This window comes from Camellia sinensis, chromosome 8 (genome assembly GCF_055761805.1).
Source record: "Camellia sinensis isolate YWXY chromosome 8, ASM5576180v1, whole genome shotgun sequence".
Lineage (NCBI taxonomy): Eukaryota > Viridiplantae > Streptophyta > Magnoliopsida > Ericales > Theaceae > Camellia > Camellia sinensis.
The window spans coordinates 144,619,610-144,643,519 of NC_138968.1; the positions used below are offsets into that span (position 1 = coordinate 144,619,610).

Below are 23,910 nucleotides of genomic sequence, written 5' to 3' on the forward strand. Positions count from 1 at the left end.
AGTAATTTGTACGAGCCACCATATATACGGATAGAGGTATAAAAACAATGTCCTCCCATAATTGTCAAAAAATTATATATCCACATTTGTATGTCCAAAACCATCTGCAAAAAAAACAAAAAAAAAAAAAATTCATTAGTTTGGTGCCTATATAGCAACTGTATTAATTTTAAACATTAAAAGCCAAGGAGAGTAATAGCTATTAATTAATGAAAGACATCCAAACATGGAATTCTTGACGAGCATCAATTCTATGAATTAATGCCAAAAGTTCTGTTTATGGCAATTAAAAGGGCGACAATCAACATAAGCACTAAACAATTTACCAAAAATATTGTGCCACGTTTAACTAATAAAGAAAGAGTTAAACAAACTATAGTATTACCAAAATAAGGTGTCCTATTTACGTACCAAAAATATTGTGCCATGTAACTAATAAGGTGTCCTATTTACGTACCGTCCATCCCTATATGTCACATTTGTCACCGGTAAGCTTCCCGTTACCTAAAAACAGTGGTTCGGGGGTTGTTTTGCATTTTCGCCCCCCGAACCCCTTTTTTCGACTAAGTTTATGACATTTTCAACTCTAACTCCCAACGTAGGTGTCCTATTTCCATACCGTCTGTCCCTACATGTCACATTTATCACCGGGAAGCTTCCCGTTACGAAAAAACAGTGGTTCGGGGACTGTTTTGCATTTTCGCCCCCCGAACCCCTTTTTTACACTAAGTTTATGACATTTTCAACCTTAACTCCATACATACGTGTTCTATTTATGTCCCGTCTGTCCCTACATGACACATTTGTCACCGTGAAGCTTCACGTTACGAAAAAATGGTGCCTTGGGGGCTGTTTTGCATATTCGCCCCCCGAACCCCTTTTTTCAAGTAAGTTTATGATATTTTCTACCCTAACTCCCAACGTACGTGTCCTATTTACGTACCGTCTGTCCCTACATGTCACATTTGTCACCGGAAAGCTTCCCGTTACGAAAAAACAGTGGTTCGGGGACTGTTTTGCATTTTCGCCCCCCGAACCGCTTTTTTCGACTACGTTTATGACATTTTTAACTCTAACTCCCAACGTAGGTGTCCCATTTACGTACCGTCCATCCCTACATGTCACATTTGTCACCGGGAAGCTTCCCGTTATGAAAAAATAATGGTTCAGGGGCTGTTTTGCATTTTCGCCCCCCGAACCCCTTTTTTCGACTAAGTTTATGGCATTTTCAACTCTAACTCCCAACGTAGGTGTCCTGTTTTCGTACCGTCTGTCCCTACATGTCACATTTATCACCAAGAAGCTTCCGGTTACGAAAAAATAGTGGTTCGGGGGGTGTTTTGCATTTTTGCCCCCCAAACCCCTTTTTTCGACTAAGTTTATGACATTTTCAACCTTAACTCCATACATAGGTGTCCTATTTATGTACTTAAGCTGTCCGTACATGACACATTTGTCACCAGGAAGCCTCCCGTTACGAAAAATGGTGCCTCAGGGGCTGTTTTGCATTTTTGCCCCCCGAACCCCTTTTTTCGATTAAGTTTATGCCATTTTCTACCCTAACTCCCGACGTACGTGTCCTATTTACGTACCATCTTTCACTGCATGTCGCATTTATCACCAGGAAGCTTCCCGTTACGAAACAACAGTGGTTCGGGGGCTGTTTTTCGTTTTCGTTCCCGAACCCCTTTTTTCGACTAAGTTTATGACATTTTCAACCTTAACTCCATACATACGTGTCCTATTTACGTACCGTCAGTCCCTACATGACACATTTATCACCGGGAAGCTTACCGTTACAAAAAAATGCACAGTGGCAGTGCTATATTTAAGAGGCACAAACATACTACCCCTTTGTTAGTGTCCTACTTACGTACCCCTTTGTATTTGTCTCCTCCCTTGATAGTTTGAACATATATCATGAACTATAGGAAATAAAACTATATTTAAGAGGCACAAACATACTACTAAAACAAATTCAAGTTGTGTCAAGAAAAAAAAAAAAAAAAAAAACACAAACTGAGCAATCCTATGAATTAAATCATGAAACATTAGCATACATCTATCTATATTTATATATTTTATTATAATTACAGATTGACCCAAGCAACAATATATGTAACAGTAGCCTATTAATACCAATGAACTGAAATGCTAATTAAACTGGTGAGTGAAGTATTATATATATCTATATACCCAAATATCTTAATCACGTATTCATTACCAACCAACTGTTTTTCAATTATTATTTTAGTATTATTCTAAACATGAATAACAGTGGCCTGAAGAACAATGTTCAAATCTATTTATATATGCTGGAAGTCCTATCATACCTCGGAAACAATGTAAATAGGTTTTTATTTTATTTTATTTTATTTTATTTTATTTATTTATTTATTTATTTTGTAAATCATGAACTCAAGTCATAGAATTATAATTCACTAAACATGAACGGAATTGATTTCATGTAATAATACACATGGACGTGAACTGTATAGGCATTAACATATTTGGTGTAACAAGCAAAAAGTAAATGAAATATTTGGTGTAACAGGCATTAACATAACTGGAATGCAAATAATTCATCATTACTTAATAAAAGCAAAAAGTAAAGCAACGTCGAATGCCCAACTTAGATTCCCAAGAGTTGTGGCAGTTTGGCAACTACGTTATTAAGATGCTCAACCTTTGTATTTGTCTCTTCCCTTGCCTTTTGTCCCTCCTCCCGCTCTTTCAACATCTCATTGGATAATTTAATGCGCTCCTCTCGCTCTTTCAACAGCTCATTGTAACATCTCTCGCGCTCCTCTCGCTCTGTCATTAACTCGTCATGATCTTTTTGCCGCTCCTCAAGAAGTGCCTCCACCTCAGCTCGCATTGCCTCCATGTCCTTATCGTGTGCTCGTGCTGCAAATATGGTAGAGGGTTGTGGGCCTCTCCCAAATCCAAGCAAGTACCTTTTCTTCTGTCCAAGCACTTGCATTGAAATCTCCTCCTGAGTCAATGGCGTCCCCAACTCGATGGCAGCTGCTTGTACATTGACCATCTCTTGCTATCATTGCAAATAAATAAGACGAAATAAACTTTGGCAACATATATGTATTATTGGGTACTAAGTACAATAAAATATTGAATACATATATTTCCTTGTCACATACTTACATGCAGCTCATGACATTTCGGATGGATCCAGTCATTCGTTTTCTTTGAAGTGTGGCTGTCCTCATAGAACTTTGGGAAATCCAACTCTCCATTTTTTGCTACCTATTAACACATCAACGTATAAATCAATGACACTCAAAGCAGATTTTTGCAGACAGATTTGTTGCAGACAGATTTGTATGATAACAGAGTTCTTGCAGACAGATTAGTAGTTTAGACACATTTCTGAGCAGTCACAGATTTGTATAGACAAATTTTCATTAACAAATTGTTAAACAAATTTCTGGACAGATTTGGAGACAGATCTTTTGACAGATTTGCAGCCAAATTTGCAAATAGATTCTGTCCAATAGATTTTTGCAAACAGATCGACTAAGATACCCACTTATAATCATTGAAGATTATGTGTATTCTAACGTATGTGTGTATAGGAATATCCCTTTTTTTATGAATGTATTTACTTAAATCTAAAACAAATAGAGCTATTTTGCTTATAAGTACCTCATGTGTGTGTGTACAGATTTTTTGCAGATTTTTCCAAACAGAATTGAAAGAGATTTTCCCAGGCAGATATTACGAGACAGATTTCGAATGAAAAACAGAGTATAGTCCTTTGACAGATTTTGAATGCAAACATGTGGCAAGGGTATCATTAACATAGTTTTTCTACACAATTTTTTTGCAGATAGTGGATGTTTAGTAACAGAGTTCAACATATATATAGTCTAAAATATGTATTGATTCAAGTTTAAAAAAATTCAAACTCACCATAGCAGCCATTGCGATAGGAAATGAGCGAGACCCATTGGTATGATTGTACGGCAATTGACTCCTATTACTCTTCCCAGCTTTTGAACGTTTCTAAAAATAAGACAAGCAGATAAACATTTTTTTTGTAAATATTAAGGCATATCACATTTTCACATAGATGTATGTACTCTATGTAGTATATTATTTTACCTGATAAGATGCATCTTGCCATGCCACATCGATCAAATGCTTCCAATCATCTAAACTCACCCCTACGGGCGGATGAGCATAGATCTCATCACATGGAAGTTCCTCTAACAATTCGAATTCTTGCTTCAAGGTGTACCTCCAATCTTTGTACAACCCATAGGCCTTCTTATTCACAATCTTTTGTGCTTGTAAGTCATTGTGGAAATCATCTCCAATTTGAAACTTGTCCTACAAGCATAACAAATTGAAATTGTAATCATTAAATAATAGTTTCTGTTATTAGCATACATAATACAATTACATCTTGTGGACAAGTAATATTACTTACAAGAACAGCTTGGATGACGGCAGCTTTTGTAGTCTCATCAAGATCCAGCCATGACTTCACATCTTTCAAAGGGCACAAGGTTCTAATTTGAATTCCTAACTCGTTAGTTGCTGGAGTGGCATACTTGCCAGTCATTGCATTCAACCCCCGATCGATGTGAACATAACATTTTTCCCCTTTCTTGGCTCTAATTATTTTTTGTATGCCTTTGCCAAGTGTCGGTCCGCGTACACGTAGGGGTTAACAAAATAACAACAAAAAAATTGACAACAAATTGGCTACAAAAAAACAATGGCAATGGCAAGTGATAATTGACAAATTTGATACACTTTAATCTTGCCTACGCCACTCGGCTGCGTTTCGGATGGGGCTTGTGTCTCATCAGAATCAACCATTGGTTGGCTAGTGACATGATGAGATGGTCCCACATTTGATCGGACGGGAAGAACAGGAAATGGAGCAACAGGTGATCCTAAAGGAATAGTAGCTGGCGAGTCTGTTTCTGGCTGCGTGAGTGTCTTCTTCCGAAGCCGACCAGTCTTTAATCCAGGAACCATTTTCCAATCTGCAATACCACAAGTAACACTATAAAGCATGATATGCGTGCTTTAAAATAAATTAGACAAAAATAATTTTTTATAGCATGAACTATCTCAAGTAATACATGCTTAAGTACATGATTTAGCATGATATACCTGAACTAAATTGCACAAAAACAATATAAATAAATAAAACTTCGTCACAGAAAAAAAGTACACCCAAATAATGCTTGATTGTTGCACTTTCAAGCTACAAGAATAAGGAATGGATCACATCAGGGCATCTAACTCTTTTGTGAATATGGGACAGAAGGAATAAGTTAACCGATCTTGAACTGTTTGCTGATCTGTTGAAGCTGATATGTTTGCTGCTGTTGAAGAGTATTTTTCAAGGGCTTCACTAATTTACATGCAAATTGAGTGAGAGAAAATATAAATAAATAAAAAAATTGAAGATCTCGTCATTCAATAAGGAATGCTTTTGCATAATTCCATTGAACATTCAAAAGATGATGGGTGCTTTCAGAAGCTTTGTTCCATGGTAAATGTGCTTAAATGTAGTCTACATACATGGATGAAAGATGTATAACTCTGTCATATATTGCTTAGTATAATTAATAAATAAACTACTACTACTATGAGCATTACGACCTATTGTTTTACATTTGTCAATCCAAAACTCTACTTCATCTAGATTTTAGTTCATTATAATTGAATTTTACCCTTTTAAGGATAACTTAAAAAAAAAAAAAAAAAAAAAAAACACTGAAAAATTAGGGGAACACTCTGGAGCACTAAATTCACTATTTGGGAACACAAGTTTCGAAATGTGCGCTCCAAAACATAATCATTAGGGTGTTAGCATTTTCTGGTAACATTAGGGCTCTAGGAGGCACAAATGAGCAGTCACATGCTTGTCATTTACAACTTACCTCAAAAACTGCCAGTCACTCTTGGGGCTACCCACATCTCCTGGATTTTGGTTTGCCTGCTGTAGACACCCCATTTTTGACCGACCTTAAGACTCAGACATCACCGATTGAGCGCTTGGTGATGTTGCATATTGTGCTCGTTCGAAAGTTGCGGAGTCTTGGCTACGAGCCTTGCCTTCGGACTTTCGGACTCTTTCACGCCTTACCTCGGTTTGCGAACCAGGCTCTGCTTTCTCTGTTTTCTCTTCCCGAAGGGAGGGAGAGGTCTCGTAGACCATCTCTCAGTGGCCGTAGGCTACGTTTCGTGGTCGTAGGCCATTTTTGCCCGTTTGGAGTCCGGTTTCCAGTTTTTCGGAATCGTTGGTCGTGTGCCTCGGTTCGGGACCGCTTAACCATCTCCGTTTGCTCCGATTTTTGGCATACATCTTATTTGCTCCCTTTTGAGGGACACTGTGGTCCGAGAGACCAACTTCGTGGTTGAACACCACTCCCGATGCCTAACAGTCGGTTTTCGGGGCCTTGGGCTGCGCGTTTCGGCCCCCGAACCTTCATTTTGCATCGATTTTGGTTCGTTTTTGGCAGGGACCTCTGTTTCATTGCTAGGAAGGCCGTAGAAGGGTGGGAGGCCAGTAATTGTTCTGTCAGCCAACTTTATCCCTTCATCGCCCTCCGTCGCCCGTTTTTCCTCACTTCAAAGCCAATGTTGACCACCCTTGGGCCATTTTCTTGCACCCTAAACCCCATATTTGTGATGTACACATCTGGGAGGCCACCAATATTTGGTGACCGGCCAGTAATTGTTGTTGAACCTTTTGAACCCCTTTGAAAAGTGGGTTGTTCTCTCTCCTGGTTCACTATTTCCAGTGTTTAACCACTGGGTTGTGTTGTGCACACATCAGAGACTACCTTTTTGATATGGTCGGCCACTAATTCTCATTGAACCTTTTGACCCTTGGCCGGCCGGCCATGGGAAGTAGCCGGCCGGCCACCTGCAACCTCAATAGCTGGCCGGTCATGATCCTTGCACCCTGTTCTTTACAGCTGTATATTTTATTTCCCCCCAGATTGTGTATCTGGGGGGGTGCATTTTGGGAGGGAAACTTGATTCATTTTCCTCCATTTTTTCCCCCCTTTTCCCCCTCTTTTTTGTCTATATAACAGAAGCTCTAGCTCTATTATTAGGGTTACAAAAATTCCCCCCAAGCCTCTTGCCTTGTATCTCTCCTTCTCTATATTTCCAAGCTCCAAACTCTTAAGTCCTACACCCATTTCTTCACCAACCCATAGCCCCACCCTTCCATCCTCCATTCCAGCAGCTGGAGGTTGTTCTTCAGAGCCTAGAAGTGCTGCATCTCAAGCCAAGAGGCTGCCAAAGACTAGTCTTCAAGGGTAAGCTCCATTTCCCCCTTTTTTGGTCCATATTTTGCATGCTTTCTTAGCCTTACTTGCTTGCTGTTTTGGGCTCCGAAACTAACTGGAACTAGGCTTATTTTGAGCTATTTTTCATATTTGTTTAAGGGTATTTACCTGTTTGAGGTCTCCTTGTTACACTTGCTTCATTACCCCTCTTGTATGCCATTTTCTTGTGTAGTATTTTTGGCCTATGTGTAAATTGTTTTGAGGCATGTCATAAACTGTAATGTGGCTTATTTTGAGCCTTTCTTCAATGTTGTTGAGGGTTCATCACTGTTTGAGGCTTCTATCTTCCACTTGCCTTTATATCCTTTTTTTGGCTCCATTTTTGCATGATTTATTAGCCTCTTGTGCTCCTGTTTTTAGGCTCTGGTACGAACTTAAAACAGCCTTATTTTGACCCACTCTTCATGTTTCATTAAGGGTCTTTCATTGTTTGAGGCATCCTTTTTATACTTTGTGTTATAACTCTATTTTTGGCCTTATTTTGCATGGCATTTTGAGCATTCTTGTACACTGTTTTGGGTCTGGCCACCAACTGGAAAATATCATGTTTTGGGCCCCTCTTCAACATTGTTGAAGGGCCCTTATCTGTTTGAGGCCTGCAGCTGTGACTCACTTCTTTATCTCACATTTAGGGCCATTTTTGCATGCTAATTTAGTCCCATTTGCATTCACCGTTTGACCTTACTTAGAACTGTAAATGTGCTTATTTTTGGGCTGTCTTGACTCTGTATTTACAATCCATGTTCAAATAATGCATGTTTTGTATAGCTATAGGCCAATGCATAGGCCTTGTTTCGTATTTCGGTCGCATGTTATGCATCGGGTGCCATTTTTCCATCTTTCGGGGCTGTTTTGCATCACTTATTGCCCCTGAAATTTGCATGTTTGCATACCATGTTCCATGCCTTGCCATGCTTTGGTAGAGTGGCATTCGTGCCTTAGGTTCGGTCCTCAGTTTGCGTGCACGTGTGCACGCATCTCAAGTTGTCTCATTTCCATCTAATGGCCTCCTGTGTGAGTGTGGCTGAGGTCCACTTGTGTTGGTGTAAGTCCATTGTGCATTGTGTATGCCATTTTATTTCATAACATTGCGTATGCTAGGTTGTATGTTAACGCATTGTGTATGCCATATTATCTCGTGCATCGTGTATGCCATTTCATAGCATTGTGTATGCTAGGTTGTATCTTAGTTGCATTTCATTCATATCATGCATATTGCATCGTGCTTGGGATAGGGGTTAGCCCGAGCACGGGAAACGAGGTACGTTTCGTACTCCGAGTGACGGAACGTGTCTCAATTCCAAATCACCGACACTCCGGATTATCCATGATGGAGTTAGGTCTTGTTGTGTTTATATGTGCATTCATTCTATATTGAGTTGCACAATTCGACCCCTCGGCCATCATGCATCGAGATGCATGATTGGTGGCAGGAGGATCGAGGCATGCATACATTTGTGAAAATACATTGCCATGCCTTTTTCCTGCTCTCTGTTGCAGCAAATCAAGAATTAGCAACCTTCCGGAGCTTGGCGCACTTTCCAAGAGTAATTGTAAAACAGAGGCTAATTGGGGCATCCTAGTGGATTTCCGCGCAAGGCAGCCTAGACATGCATCATCCATCATCTGAAGAAGAGTCAAGGCAGTCCCTGGCATGCATGCCAGTTTATTATTTTTCTTAGTTAATTTGTAAATTAATTAGGAATATGTACATATTTGGACTGTATTATTTGGACTGTACTATTTATTCGGACCCTCTGCGCGAGGGTACAACTGTAATAAGTGTGCGTGTGTGCGTTGTATGTCTTCCAACCCCACGTCTTTCTCCCTTTTATTTACCCGCTTATGATGGTTAGATTAGGGCATGTTTTAATTAGCATACAGTATGATAGCATGTTTGCATTCATTCATCTATATTGCATGCACCGGGCTCGGCGCATCATACTAACTGCATTGTATTTTCAATTCCAAATTGAATACATATTAGTTGTAGCATTTCATATGCCATGTTTAGAACAGCCGAGCCTGCTATAGTTGCATTTTTGCATGTGTTGCATTAGGCACTTCTGTATAATTAGGATCATGCATGGATTTCTAATTAGCTTCTTTTTTGGCTTGGAGTGCTCAGTAAGTTTTATGCTTTAGCATCCTTGCATGCGTGTGAGTGACTGCCATGAATAGCATGCTTATCATGAGGCTATTTGCTTATGTGATATAACTGCCTGAATGCCTGTGGGTGAAGGTTGGGTTATTTGGATTGGAACAAATCATTGGCTGTGAGTTTTAAGCCCACTACATAGTGGCAAAACATCTTTCCTTAAGCCCACCTGAGGGTGGCAAAATCTGCATCTTTAAGCCTACTTGCGAGTAGCAAACCATCTTTCAAAAACAAACATGAAATATTTTGTTCCAATTCAGGCGATCCAGTCTATACTTGTATGCTATGCGCATCACATAGTAAATCTAGGCTAATAACTGGGATAAGAACGCATAATGTTTTCAAAACTAGATATCATGGTTAGTAGAGGCCGATCTTTGATCGGGCGAGCGGGGGTGCTCACGAAATGACCTTCCCCAATCGTACCCAAGTTCCCGAGCCGAGGCAACTTTGGTGATGACGGACACGTGGCCTTAGGCAAACGAGTCAGGGTTTCCTAAATTTCCCAAAATAAAATATTTAGGTGGCGACTCTGTTTCTGGCGAAGCAGTCCATGTTTGGCACTTCTTTCAAAAATCTGTTTTCTCAAAACGATTTACCAGATTTGGACTCTTTGGTTCAGACTTAGAACCGTGACAACTTGAGAGTCCTGAGCTGTAGTGACCCCAAATGAACAGAACGGGGACTCATCCTCCCCAGGGCGTTCGAGGGACGTCTACACCTGCATATGCACATAATCATTAGTTAGTCTCTTCAGCATTGCAATTCTGCACCAGATTAACAAACGAGCACTTGAAACCTTTAAAGCTGCCTCCTGAAAGTTATGAACATGAAGTGCGGCTTCTTCTGGACTGCTTGCTCCCAACTAGGAAAATTTAGAATTCACAAATTAAACGTCTTGGTTGTTATTGTATTGAGAAGCAGCACAATATCTGACAAGGTATTTACCCCACCTTTAGTTGATCATTGTGATTAGAAGTATTGTAAAGTGTGAAAATGAAGAATACCTGAAAGTTACATAGCAGAGGGTCATAACAATCCATAAGAAGAGAAAAAAAGAAAACTTATTGACGCGCCATAGTTAAATGATTTAACATTCATACTTTTCTTTGAATGCTTTCTCTCCCATTGTCAGTCACCCGTATACATGAGTCGATTATTGCGCTTCTAATAGGATCCTGGCATTAGAAATAACGTCTTTCATTAAGATATCATTCACACCAAATTTGGTACTTGTGTAAAATGTGGGAAGTCAAAAACATAATATAAAACCTTAAAATATTGTAAGAAATCCACTTGCAATAGCTGTGGACAAGTGTGGATTACTTATCCATATGTTTAAAAATGAAGACAATTTATCATTCATTTTAGCCACCTGTTGACATTCTTGGATCCCTGTAATGACAGAAATCATTCACACTCCAAAAATGTTAGCCATTCAAATGGCTAATTCCACACAGAAGAGCAAACATTTTAGCCTACTTTTGGACTTGGTGTTGGTCCAAACAAGTTGCCAAACAGTTTGTCTAACCAGTAACCACCAGTTCAGCATCTTTTCTTATGCACGCATTGATGAATAACACAGTTTATCATATTGCACTGGAAGAAACCAAAATGCATGAGGGATTTGCACACAAAATGTTGATTACAGATAGAAGGCAAAAGAGGTTACAAATTAGCCAAACATAACAAGCCCCTCTAATTAACATTTGCATCCAAAGAGAGATTCTCAAACAAATCAAGTGTCAGCTTAGCACACAACAGTCCACATCTTAAGAAACTACTTTATGTATTCATTTCTAATTACCCCAAGAGAACACACTTTCTAATTGATTTCCATTGTATGCGGTGTCACCAACCAATAGAAAACAAGAAGTGCCCCAGCCCAAGTGGTCAGATGCCTGCTTGGCCTCCTCATCTGTGGAGGTGACTACTAACTCACTGATGTATTTCCAAAAAAAGAAGAAAAAAAAAAATACAAAACCACAAATGGAATTAGATGGACATCCCCCCTCTTCTCCCACTAGCTTAACCATATAGTCCTCATCATCGGAATATGATATTGATACCCACTTATCACTGTCATTGTACCTAATTTTAATGTACATAAAGGATGGCAAAACTCACAAGACATCATCCTTGCACAGTTGCATGTGAGACAACAACCAAATTCAAATAAAGACACCCCCAAAATCTGCTAGCAAGTTGTCTAAAAAGACATTTTGAAAAAGAAAAGGAAGTCGGTACTATGTCATTACCATGTTTTCTGATGGGAGTTATTATTGTACAACAAGATTTCCTAATTGTTACCCAGAATTTTTAACACTGGATATGCTTTTTGATACACAAAATAAGTAAAATTCACAAATAAAAGCATCCCCAATTCAAACTGACAAAATCAATAAATTTCTTTTACACAAACAAACAAACACAAAGATGATCATACATACATACATACACACAAAATGCATACCTATGTAAAAACATGGGTGAATTACACTTTGCCCCCTTTATGTTTGGCCATTTTCCCACTTTGACCCTTAACGTTTTTTTCCCTCACTTTGGCGCTTCATGTTTTAAATTTTTTCCTAAAACTAGCTTTTGTTCAAAATTAGACAAAAAAAGTTGGTGATTAAACTAAAGCAAGGATTGAAGATTGCATGGTTTGACCTTTAATTACAATGCATGGTTTGGCTAGTTATGAAGACTTCAGCTGGACTAGTATATCTTCTTGCATGTCTATTAGAACCTTTTGTGCCATCCTTTTCCATTGAGGTATTCACTGCCTGTGGCTCCATATAACATTTTTGGAATTTGTGGGATATGTTATTTTCATCAATGCCTATATGCTTTTGCCTCGAATGCCAATACAGGTATTTAAGCAGCTCAATTTGCCTCCTTCTGAAATGCAAGTTTTGGTTTCTGATGAAAATGGAGATATTGAAAGGGCAAAGAGACGCTGCGGGTTTCTACCTGCTGGTCACAAAATTGGAATACCAGAGCCATTGTTTAAGGAACTAGTATATATTTTTTCAATTCTGCATCATATGTTGTGTTTTAGCTATTGTTTCATGGATTTGGTTGATAACCTACTTATTTGGTGTGAATTTGGGGTGTGCAGAAAGATGAAGAAGTGGAGTTCTTTAGGCAGAAGTTTCTAACCTTTTTCTATATTTCCCTAGCAACTAACATGGAAGTGTACAAATTGTGGTGGACATATGGTCCCCCACCTGCTTCTTGAGCCTCAAATAATATGCTTACTTGTGGCTTTGCATCATTGGTTTTGCCCAAAATGTTCCTCTATTCATTCACATTAGCCCCTCATGTCTTCCTACAAATGACATGTAAGAGGTTAAAAGATTAAAAGAGAGAGAGAGAAAGAAAATTATGGAATGTTAGTGTAGGAGCTAATTTTATACAACCATGCTGCTTGGTTAAGTTAGAGGAGAGACAATTGAGCTAGATATGTACTCAACGTTTAAATAATTGTTTGGTCAAGTGTTTAAACAAGTATAATATTTGGATGGGTGAAGTACTAGTGAAAGGTGAACCAAGTTAGTGATAAGTCAATGTTTAGTGAGCTAATATTTATCAGTTCAGGAAAAATCGTCACATGAAACACAATTCACATGAAACACAATTATGCCTAGAATAGAGTAATATAAACAAGTCATTATATAATACTCTTAATGATAAAATCAAAAAATACAAAGGAATCACTTAAGTCCAAGTAGAGGTACAGTATCACACAAGCTGAAACTTACACTATATATTGAGAGAGTAGCTTGCGATATTAACTTAAGTATTGGAGTGTTCCTGATTGATCATTCAGGCTAACAAAGACTAACGAGTTTGTGATTACACGTCATAAGAAAGCTCATTGATATTGATATTACCATTGTCATCTACTCATTCTAGTGCGGTTCAACTATTTCTCCGCCCATTAACAAATAAAGTGTGAATGTTATTTGTGCGTTTCTTTGAAAATAGGCAAAAAGACGACAACAACAATAACAAAAAAGAAAAAAAAGAAAGAGCACAAAGTTAACTTAAAAGCAGTTGTTAAACCAATCTAATTGGCCTTCTAAACCAATCCGTGTCCTTGTTCTTTCCATCTACGCTCAAAAGTGTCCCAACGACATTGTCACATATATTCTTTTCAATATGCATGACATCAAGGTTGTGTTGAAGCTTCAACGTCTTCCAATAGGGCAAGTCAAACATAATGCTTCTCTTGCTCCAATTCAAATTTTGATGTTCATTCCTTTGTCGTTTTCGATTTTGTGGGTACTTTCCATACGGCTTGTAAGTCGCAGAATCAATTTGCTCTAGTATTTGGTCCCCCGATAAGTCCAAAGGTTTGAACCTATGCTCCGTTTGACCATTGAAGAGCTTACTTGTTCGCCAAGTGTGGTTCTCAGGCAAGTGGCGACGAGCACCCATATACCCTATTTTACTCCGTAATCCCTGGGACGATGCATTATTGTTACAATTAGGGCAAGCCAAGTAACCCTTTGTATTCCACCCTGACATGTTACCGTACGCAGGGAAGTCATTTATGGTCCACATTACCGCCGCATGCATTCTAAAAATTTGCCCGTTCGATGCATCATATGTTTGCACACCATGCTCCCACAAATTCTTCAATTCTTTTATTAGTGGTTGCAAGTAAACATCAATGTCTCTTCCAGGTGCCGAACGTCCGGGAATAAGCAATGACATCATGCAATATGGCTCTTTCATGCACTTCCACGGTGGGAGACTGTAAGGCATTAAGATTACAGGCCACATGCTATATGATGTGCTCATATTCCCAAATGGATTGAAACCATCTGTTGCCAGCCCTAGCCTTACATTTCGAGAGTCATCAGAAAACGTCGGATGTTGCTTATCAAAGTCCTTCCATGCTTGACCATCGGCCGGGTGCCTTAATATGTCATCATCCACACGCTTCTCATTGTGCCATCTCATATCTGCGGCTGTTTTTTTGGACATATACAATCTTTTCAACCTCGGTGTCAAAGGAAAGTACCGCAATACCTTGTGTGGAATCTTTTTACCACCATCATCGTTCAACTTGTATCTACACGCGTCACATGTAGGGCATTTCTCCAAATTAGCACTCTCCTTCCAAAATAGTACACAATCATTCTTGCACGAATGAATTGTTTCATATCCCAAACCCAAGTCACGTAAGAACTTCTTAGCATCATAGAGTGTCCATGGAACTGTTTGATCACATTCTGGTAGAATGTCCTTGAATACCTGCATAACCATATCGAATGACTTGTTGCTCCATTTGTTGTACACCTTCACATGAAGCATCTTAATGACGAATGATAACACAGAAAACTTTTCACATGTCGGGTACACTTTGCGTTGTGCATCTTCGAATAACCTAGTGAACTTATGCAAATCCTCCCTCTCCAAATCATTAGGTTCCTCGTCGGTATGATCATCCATAAGACCACTCACGTAAATTTCGTCCAACATAATAGGCAATTCATCCATAGGCGAATCATCAATATCTGTCATACATTCGCCACTACCTCCACATCAGTCATTTGATGCACTAGGACGAGACACGGGAACATGTTCCCCGTGATGCACGCAAGTTATATACGAAGATGCCATTCCTCTTCGGATCAAGTGCATCCACACAACTTGTCTGCTATATTTTGTGCCATTAATGCAATCGACACACGGACATCTAATTTCATCCTCTACGCCTAAATTTGCTGTAGCAAAATCAAGGAATGACTTCACCCCTTGTTGATACTCTTTACTTGTCAGCCTATTATTTATCGTCATCCAACTCTTGTCCATTTTGTCACCTACAACTCACACAAAGATTAACCGAGGAACAAATGAGAACACGCATTTCAAGTTGAGATAGATTATGTTGTTTTTCATTCACTGTTTGGCTTGTCACACAAATCTCTTTGAGGGTGGGACTTTATGAAACGATTTGTTCTAAAACAATGCGTAATTATGGAAGTTAATTTAAGAAATGACCCGTAATTTTGGACCACTAGATAGCATAACTAGTAGAGCACTAGTACTAATGAAACCATATGGTCAATAATAGAATGATATATCAAAAGAATCAAAAACATTTTCATGGTCTTCACAGTGTGTGTGCATGACATGTTATTTATAAAAAAAAAAAAGTAAAGACAGAAACACCAATAAAAGAGAAAAGAACATTCATCCTATTCTGAAAATCACAAAACAAAAAATCATGCATAGCAACTGTTCATGTCCGCAAATGCATATTCACACATTTCCAACCTAAGCTTTGGGCATAAACGAGCTTTCTCCTTCTTTGGAAATATGGACTTAAATTACTAAGGAGGCAACACGAGCAATATGCCGCCATGATGCAAGCATCATAAATTTCCAACCTGAACTAAAATGGAAGCATCGAGGTTATATTCTCCTCAGTTCCCATACCAAGAGCAGCCTCCTTGTACTTTTTTATGTAATGATGTTTAAATATTACTCACATGTAATTATCATGTTTGCCAAGTAGTTTCCAAGAATTTAACAAGTGAATCCTATCCATTCAAGACAAGGCAATGCTATCCATCCACCATAGTTTCCAATGCTATTATTATATTCTACAATCATATTTCAACTTATAATGCACAGTGACACCAAATGTTTAAAAAAAAAAAAAAAAAGCATACACAGCTAGGCCAACAGATCGAAAGTCATTATCCATGGGTACCAAGCTACTACTATATGTTCATTCAAGAACACAACATCAGCCGAAGAATCTACAAAGACAATCTAATCCCTGCCCTTGTTTTACCAAAACTATAATGACTGCATCTCTTTTCAGGTACTTCCAAGACACAAAATATCCTACCTCAAGTTTAAATACTTATTCATTTGTAGATTTTAAAATCATTCATATCTCAAGATTGTCAACAATTACATATTACATCAAATTCATACATTGGAAATGCCACTATGAAGAAGAACAGTAGGTATATATTAAGTGCCTCAACATTCTTACCAAGGCATCCAAAAGCAACAAGCAGCTAGTATATTTGCTCAAAACCATAAAAATTCCTCTTTTATATGTACCACTACTACAAGACTTTGCCCTAGTTTATTTAGCAAATGGCTTGATTCACCCCAAGCATTGCCCTAATTTTTAATTTGAATCACATTTCAATAACAATGCCCTAATTGAGGGCATTTCGTACTTCATATTCTGTGTGTTTTGACATATATATATATATATATATATATATGTATGTATGTGTGTGCGTGTGTAAACAGAGGGAAATCGAGAGGGAGATACAGAGAGAGGGAGAGACAGATGCGAAATGGAGAACATACCTGGAAGGGAGTTCAGGGGAGTTCGGGCGATGGAGACTATTCTTGTAGAGAAGAGGGCAGAGGCGTGAGTGTACATATGATTTGTGTATACAATCGAGTATATATGGAATCAAGGTTGTGAATATATGATTTGTGTGTGTGTGTATATATATATATATACATGTATATGTGTGTGTGTGTGTGTGTGTGTGTGTAAACAGAGAGAGAAAGAGGAGAAGCCGAGAGGCCTTGTGAGATGTTTAAGAAATTGAGAGAGAGAGATACAGAGAGAGAGAGGGAGATACCTGGGAGGAGGGAGTTCGGGGGATGATACAGCAACTCTTGCGATGGAGACAGAGCAGTGATGGAGGCGGGAGTGTGAGAGGGAGGGAAATGGAATACTTTTGCAATGAAAATAAAAGAAAAAAATATTTATTATCGACCAAAAATTATTTTCGTTGGTAATATTTGTAATGAAAAATTAATTTTCCCTCCAGTGGTTCGTGGCATGTTTGGCTACCAAAAACATAGTCGGTGAAACTGAATTATTTGGCGACCAAAATCAAATTAGTCGCCGAAACCAACCATTTCCACGACTAACAGTACTGTTAGTAGCCAAAAATCAAAGAAATACGAAAATAAAAAATAAAAATGTATAAATATTATACAGTTATCGACCATTGTGATATTTAGTCGGCCAAAAGTTAATATTTAACGACTAACTTGTAATTAGTCGCCATTAGTGGAGACTATTCCGACTACATATGACATTAGTAGCGAAGTAGATCACATTTACCGACCAAAACAGTTTAGTAGCTAATACGTCTTAGTATTGGCGACCAAATAATGTTTGGTAGCTAATGTGTGTACCATTGGCGACCAAAACATTTTTAGTAGCTAATGTATACACCTTTGGCGACTAAATTGACTTTAATCGGCAAAATTAGTCGCCAAAGCTGTAATTTCTTGTAGTGAGAATTATGTTTAGGTCTGGTTTGAAAATGACAAGGACTCAATAAGATTGATGGATTGAATACTGCACAATTCATTCATTTACAGTTTCATTATAATCTGATTACGTGAATTAGAAGGGGAAAAAATTTTATGTTCTCCCAATCCGTTTGTAGGGCCTAATTCTCTATTCTGTTTGGAGTATGTTCTTTTTGTTTGCAATATGACATTCGAAGACCCAAAATACAATATTGAGAGTGAAAGAGAGAGAATTACAAAAAAAAAATGACAAGATAAGAAGTCTAGAAGAGAAGCAGATTGACCAATAAGATATGACAACTATAATCTGCTGAACTTGAAACAGTCCCACCAGAGGCTCTTGATCTCCTCTTTGCCTATGTGATTCCTCTTATTGTGTTTAATGCATTTTTTTATTGGAAAATGCCTGGTAGCTCGAAGCTACCAGGCTCAAAAATGGCTCGAGAGGAAGAGAGGGAAAGGGAGAGGGAGAGGGAGAGAAAGAGAGGGAGAGAAGAAAGAGAAGGGAGGGAGAGGAAGAAGGTCGGCGTCGCAGCTCCCCGCCCCGCCTTCGTCGCAGCTCTCGCCGTCGTCGTAGCTCCCGCCGCCGCCTCTGCTTCCTCCTCCGTCGCAGCCCCGCCGATGTCGCCCCAGCCTCCCCTCCTCCTCAAACCGATTTTTATGGCCCCCTCCCCTCCCTCCTCCTCCTCCTCCTCCCTTCTCTTCTTCTCCCTTCTTCTTCTTCTTCTTCTTCTTCTTCTTCTTCTTCGTTCTGCAAAACCAGGAAAGAAAGAAAAAAACAAAAACAAAAAACAAAATCGACACCAAAACGACGTCGTTTTGGTGTCGAGCCGCGTTTCGAGCCGCGACATTCGAGCTACGTAGCCAGATCGTTTTTTGTTTCATGGATTGGTTAAAAAAAAAATTCAAAACTTAGGTACAGTAATGCGGTTAAGGGCAGACTAAATACAGGAACTAAAACATTTTTGTCACTAAATTAAATAATAACCATGGGGTAACAGGAGGCAAGCACCAACCCACACTATAGTAGCTGTTTTAGTTTAAAAGTTAAAAAGTTATTAAAAAAAATTAAAAAATTTAAAATCTATATCAAAAAATCAAAAAATTTCTTTTTTCTCTACTTTTTATACATTTTTTTGTAAAAAGTTAAAAAAATTATCCCAAATATACTAATTTTTTTTACCTTTTATTTTAGCTAAAAAATCAAAAAATTACTAAAATTCCAACAATGTCCAATCAAGCTTGCTATTGGTCCACCTTGACTCTCGTGGATAAATTATAAGAACCTCATTAGTCAACTTTTGAGGGCCACCTTGTCACGCGCACTGAGACTGCATTACTCGTCCCACGATCCTCGCTCTAGTATTGCTAAGCTGCATAATGACAAGGACAAAGCACTGGGACCATTTCATTCAATGAGGGCGGCCAATATAGAAAATCATTAGATTTTTCATACAAATCATTTTCTACATAATACTTTTACTTAATAAAAAAAATCATAATGCAGATTACCATTTATCACTTAACTATCCAATAAAATGAATTGACATATTTATGTGAATGGTTTAAAATATCACATAATCAATATTATATAAAGCTCCGAAATTAGTTACATGACCTAAAAATAAAGACCTGTCATGACTAACAACCTTCTTATAGTAACAATTACAGTTGTGTTGCCAATTGTTCCCCCTTCTAGAGGAAACATTCAAAATGAGTTTTCCAACAATGGGCACATCTTCAATTTTTTCTCAGTTTTGTTCCACTACAATCATTCTCTTTCTCTGACTCTCTCATGTTGCCAAAAACTAACACCTAAAATCTTGAAATTACACTAACTTGATTAGAGAATCAGAGGAGTCTTCATAGCAACCAGGAGAAAGATTATCATTCTTGTTTGCTCTCCTGGGCTTGTTATATGCCCCTGCTTCTTGCAGCATTTTAACCACCTCTCGCATTGAAGGCCGGTTGATGGGAAGTGAGCTGACACAAAGGAAGGCGATATCAAGAACCCTGCAAATTTGTTCCTTGAAAGTAGAATCGAGATTGGGATCGATCACATGGTCAATTCCTTTCTGTTCCAAGTTGTTGCAGGCCCATGTCACTAGGTCTTTCTCCCCAAACTCTGGATCAATGGGTCGTCTACCAGTCACTAGTTCTAGAATGACCACGCCAAAGCTATAAATGTCACTCTTTTCATTCACTCGAAGAGTATATGCATATTCTACAGTAGGATAAAGATCAAACAGAACAGCTTCAATTAAAATGTAGCAGCTTTAATATAAGGAGAAGCAATCAAAATGTTTCACAAATGTGAATCATCATTTAGCTAGAATAGTTAAGATCTAAGTTTGAATTGACAGTTTTCATTAAAATTCAATTCATGCAATGCTTGAAAACATATTTGAAAGAATAAATAATTCTGAACAATTATGGTGTGTTTGGTTGGGAGATTTGGGGAGGGATTTGGAAAGGGAAAGGGAAAAGGTGTGTGAAACTATGTGAAATATATACATATTTTATTTACATTTCACCTACCTTTTCCATTTCCCTTTCCAAATCCCTCTCCAAATCCCCCAACCAAACACAGCATTAATGAACCTATGCATCCCTAAGCAGTGGTTCAAAATTCACAATTAGAGGAAACCAATATCGATTAAGCATACCACAAAATCTAAGTCATTCAAGTTCATGATTCAGCTCTGCAACTAGTAACGAAATCAATTCATTATGGCAAAGAAATGGAATTGAGTGATCAGATAATTTCTCGTACCTGGTGCAATGTAACCGCAAGAACCAGCAATTGCAGACATAGATTCTGCCCCCTTGTTCACTGTTTTGACAATTTTAGCAACTCCAAAATCAGAAATTCTTGCTCCCAACTCAGCATCCAACAAAATATTGTTTGACTTAACATCCCTATGGACAATCGGAGGAACACAATCATGATGCAAATAAGAAAGCCCCCCAGCAGCATCCAAAGCTATCCTAAATCTTGCAGGCCAGTCCAATGAACCACCCTTGCTACTATGCAGCAAATCGCCCAAACTCCCATTTGGCATGTACTCGTACACCAAAAGCTTGCAATCCCCAGTGTTGCAACAACACCACAACCTCACAATATTCTTGTGCCTAATTTTCCCCAGTGTCTCAACTTCAACCTCAAATTCATCTTTCCCTAAATCAACACTCGTAAAACTCTCATCATCCTTTTTTGATCTATCGCGTATCTTCTTAACTGCAACAACCTCACCATTACTAAGCTCGACCTTGTAGACTTTCCCTGAAGCTCCGCTTCCAATAATATTAAGTTCATTAAGGCAATCAAGAATTTCACATTCACTGAAACCCAATTTGTGAAATGATCTCCACTTCACAATAGAAATTCCTTTCTTTGTTTTCCTGTAACTCCAAAACTTCCACACAAACCAAACAATCCCAACAACAAAAACCAAACCAGCAAGGATGAAAATAGATCTAAGTATCCACAGATAACCCTGATTCTTGACACCAGTTTTTTCAGTACAAAGACCAGAAATATCACCACACAAACCCGGATTGCCCAAAAAGCTGTCCCTATATATATCCTTAGCATAGAGTGCAGGTATTTCACCAGATAGCTGATTATATGACAAATTTAGCACATTGAGCTTCAAATTCTGCAACGCAAGTGGGATTTCCCCAGAAAAGTGATTCCAAGAAAGATCAAGATAATTGAGCACTGGCAAACTCCCAATTTGATCTGGGATTTCACCAGATAAGGTATTATTAGCCAAACTAAGCTCATTGAGCTGTCTCAAAGACTGAATCCCCATTGGAATCTCCCCAGAAAGTTCATTGTTTCTAAGACGAAGCGTCGCTAATTGACTCAAATTGACAATTGTTGCAGGAATTTGACCAGAAAACTCATTATCATTACCAGAAAATTCAAATAAATTACCTAAAGATCCAATTTCTTTAGGAATAGTTCCAGAAAACCTGTTATTAGAAATGTCAAGTTTTGAAAGATTTGATGCACCAGATATCATGTATGAGATATTCCCATAAAATGAATTCTCTGCGAGTTCAAGCAAATACACATGTGGTAAACCCCAAAACTCCGCCGGAACTTCGCCGGAAAACCGATTAGACCGCAATCGAACCCGGTTCAAGCTTCGACATTTCCCGAGAACATCCGGAATGGTACCCGAAAACGAATTGTATATCAAGAGAAGCTGTTCTAACAACCCATTCTCGCACAAACTCGCCGGAATTTCGCCGGAGAACTGATTTTCCGACACGTCGATGGTTAGTAAGTTCGAGTGCTTGCCGAGTTCACTCGGCAATGACCCATTAAGCTGATTCTTGAACACTTTGAGTTCGTACAAATTTGGGGACTTAGCTATGCTCTCTGGTAACAAACCCACGAGCTGGTTCTGGTACAGGTTCAGCGACTCGAGTGGTAACTCACACAACTCGTTCGGAATCGGCCCAACAAACGAATTACAACACGCGTCGAACCGCCGGAGAGAAGTCAGGTTCGACCAACCAGCCGATAACTCGCCGGAAAATGAGTTGTTGAACAGCTCAATTTGCACGACACTTTTTAGTTCGAAGATCACACTTGGTATCGAACCAGTAAGCATATTATTCGACAAATCCAAATTCGTGAGACGACTCAGTCTCCCAAAACTAACCGGAATCGAACCCACAAGGCTACAGGAACTAAGCCACATATAATCTAAACTCGACAAGTTCCCGAGTTCTGGAGCCAGTTGACCCGGGGTAAACGGGTTATAAGCGAGTTCGAGCGACTTCAGACTGGTTATGTTCCCAATCGCCGCAGGTATTGTTCCGCTGAGAAGATTATTGGCAATATTTAGAGTCTCGAGTCGCCGGAAAAGCCCAAAACTCGCCGGAATCTGGCCGGAGAAGCTGTTTCCATCGAGGATGAGGAATCTGAGTTTGGGAAGATCAGAGATCGTGTACGGAATCGAACCCTCGAAGAAGTTCTGCGAAAGATTGAGAGTAGTGAGGTTCTTACAGTTGGAGATGGAGAGTGGGAGAGAGGAGTTGAGATTGTTGTTTTTTAGAGAGAGAGAGGAGAGAGAAGAGAGGCGGCAGAGGAAGCTGGGGAATGGACCGGCGAGGCCAGCGTTGGAGAGATCGACCGAGCTGACTGAACCCGTGGCCGGGTCGCAGGTGATGCCGGTCCAGTTGCATGGGGTGGCGTCGCGGTCGTTCCAGTCGGAGAGAACACCGTTCGGGTCGGACAGACCGAGTTTGACTCGCTGGAGAAAAAGTCCATCTTGACTCAGTGAGAGACCCAGATGGGATAGAGAGAGAAGGAGAAACAACAGAGCTAGCATGGCTGTGATATAGATTTCTGTTACTGGCTTTGCCATAGACATAGAAGAGAGAGAAAGCGCGGGAAACGTGATTCTGTTTTGTGAGTAGAGTCGAAGAGAGTGAGAGAACGCGAGAAATGTGTGTTTTGTTCTTCACTTTAGACTTGAAGGTGAGACAGACAAGGGAGTTGAAGTGGTGGGACCTACTGTGATGGAGGAGATGGATGGGCCTGGGAAATATAGAGACTGCTGTGGCCATTATTTGAGAATAATTTGAATTTTAAAAAAAGGTTAGAAAATGATTTTGTGTCTCAAAGGTTCAAAAAAAAGGTTAGAAAATGATTTTGTGTCTCAAAGGTTTAAGGTGAGGTGAGTAAATAGTCGGGTTGAAAACGAATTTGTTTTTGTTTTTGTTTTTGGAAATGAAAAGGAATCGAATTTGACGGTTTAACAGATGCCTTGGAAATTGTTTAAGCAAAGGGAAATGAAAAAATTAATTTTAAAAGTCCTTTCAAGTTCCCAACGAAATTGGCAAAAATAAGAAAAGTTGCGCTCAAGTTTCGTATTATTTTAGTTATTGACTTTTTTAATTATGATATATTTGACATTAAATTTTAAATATTATTTCAAATAAGAATAATTAAAAATATTATTACTTAATTTCAATAATAAAATCGTCAATTGGATAAAATATAAATTAATTTGACAAAAATAAATGTCAAAAAAATATTTTAAATTTTTAAAAATTATTTTTTACCTACCAAAG

At 38.8% G+C, this 23,910-nt stretch overlaps 1 protein-coding gene across 1 annotated transcript; it reads right to left on the bottom strand.

Moving 5' to 3' along the window:
- Window positions 1–19,374: 19,374 nt before the first annotated feature.
- LOC114304408 (uncharacterized) lies at window positions 19,375–23,506 on the bottom strand. Its single transcript, XM_028249566.2, has 2 exons — window positions 20,591–23,506; window positions 19,375–20,041 (listed from the first exon to the last, which is right to left on the bottom strand). The coding sequence occupies exons 1-2, from the start codon at window positions 23,205–23,207 to the stop codon at window positions 19,647–19,649; spliced, it is 3,012 nt and encodes a 1,003-aa protein (XP_028105367.2). The 5' UTR covers window positions 23,208–23,506; the 3' UTR covers window positions 19,375–19,646.
- Between the last annotated feature and the right edge of the window lie 404 nt (window positions 23,507–23,910).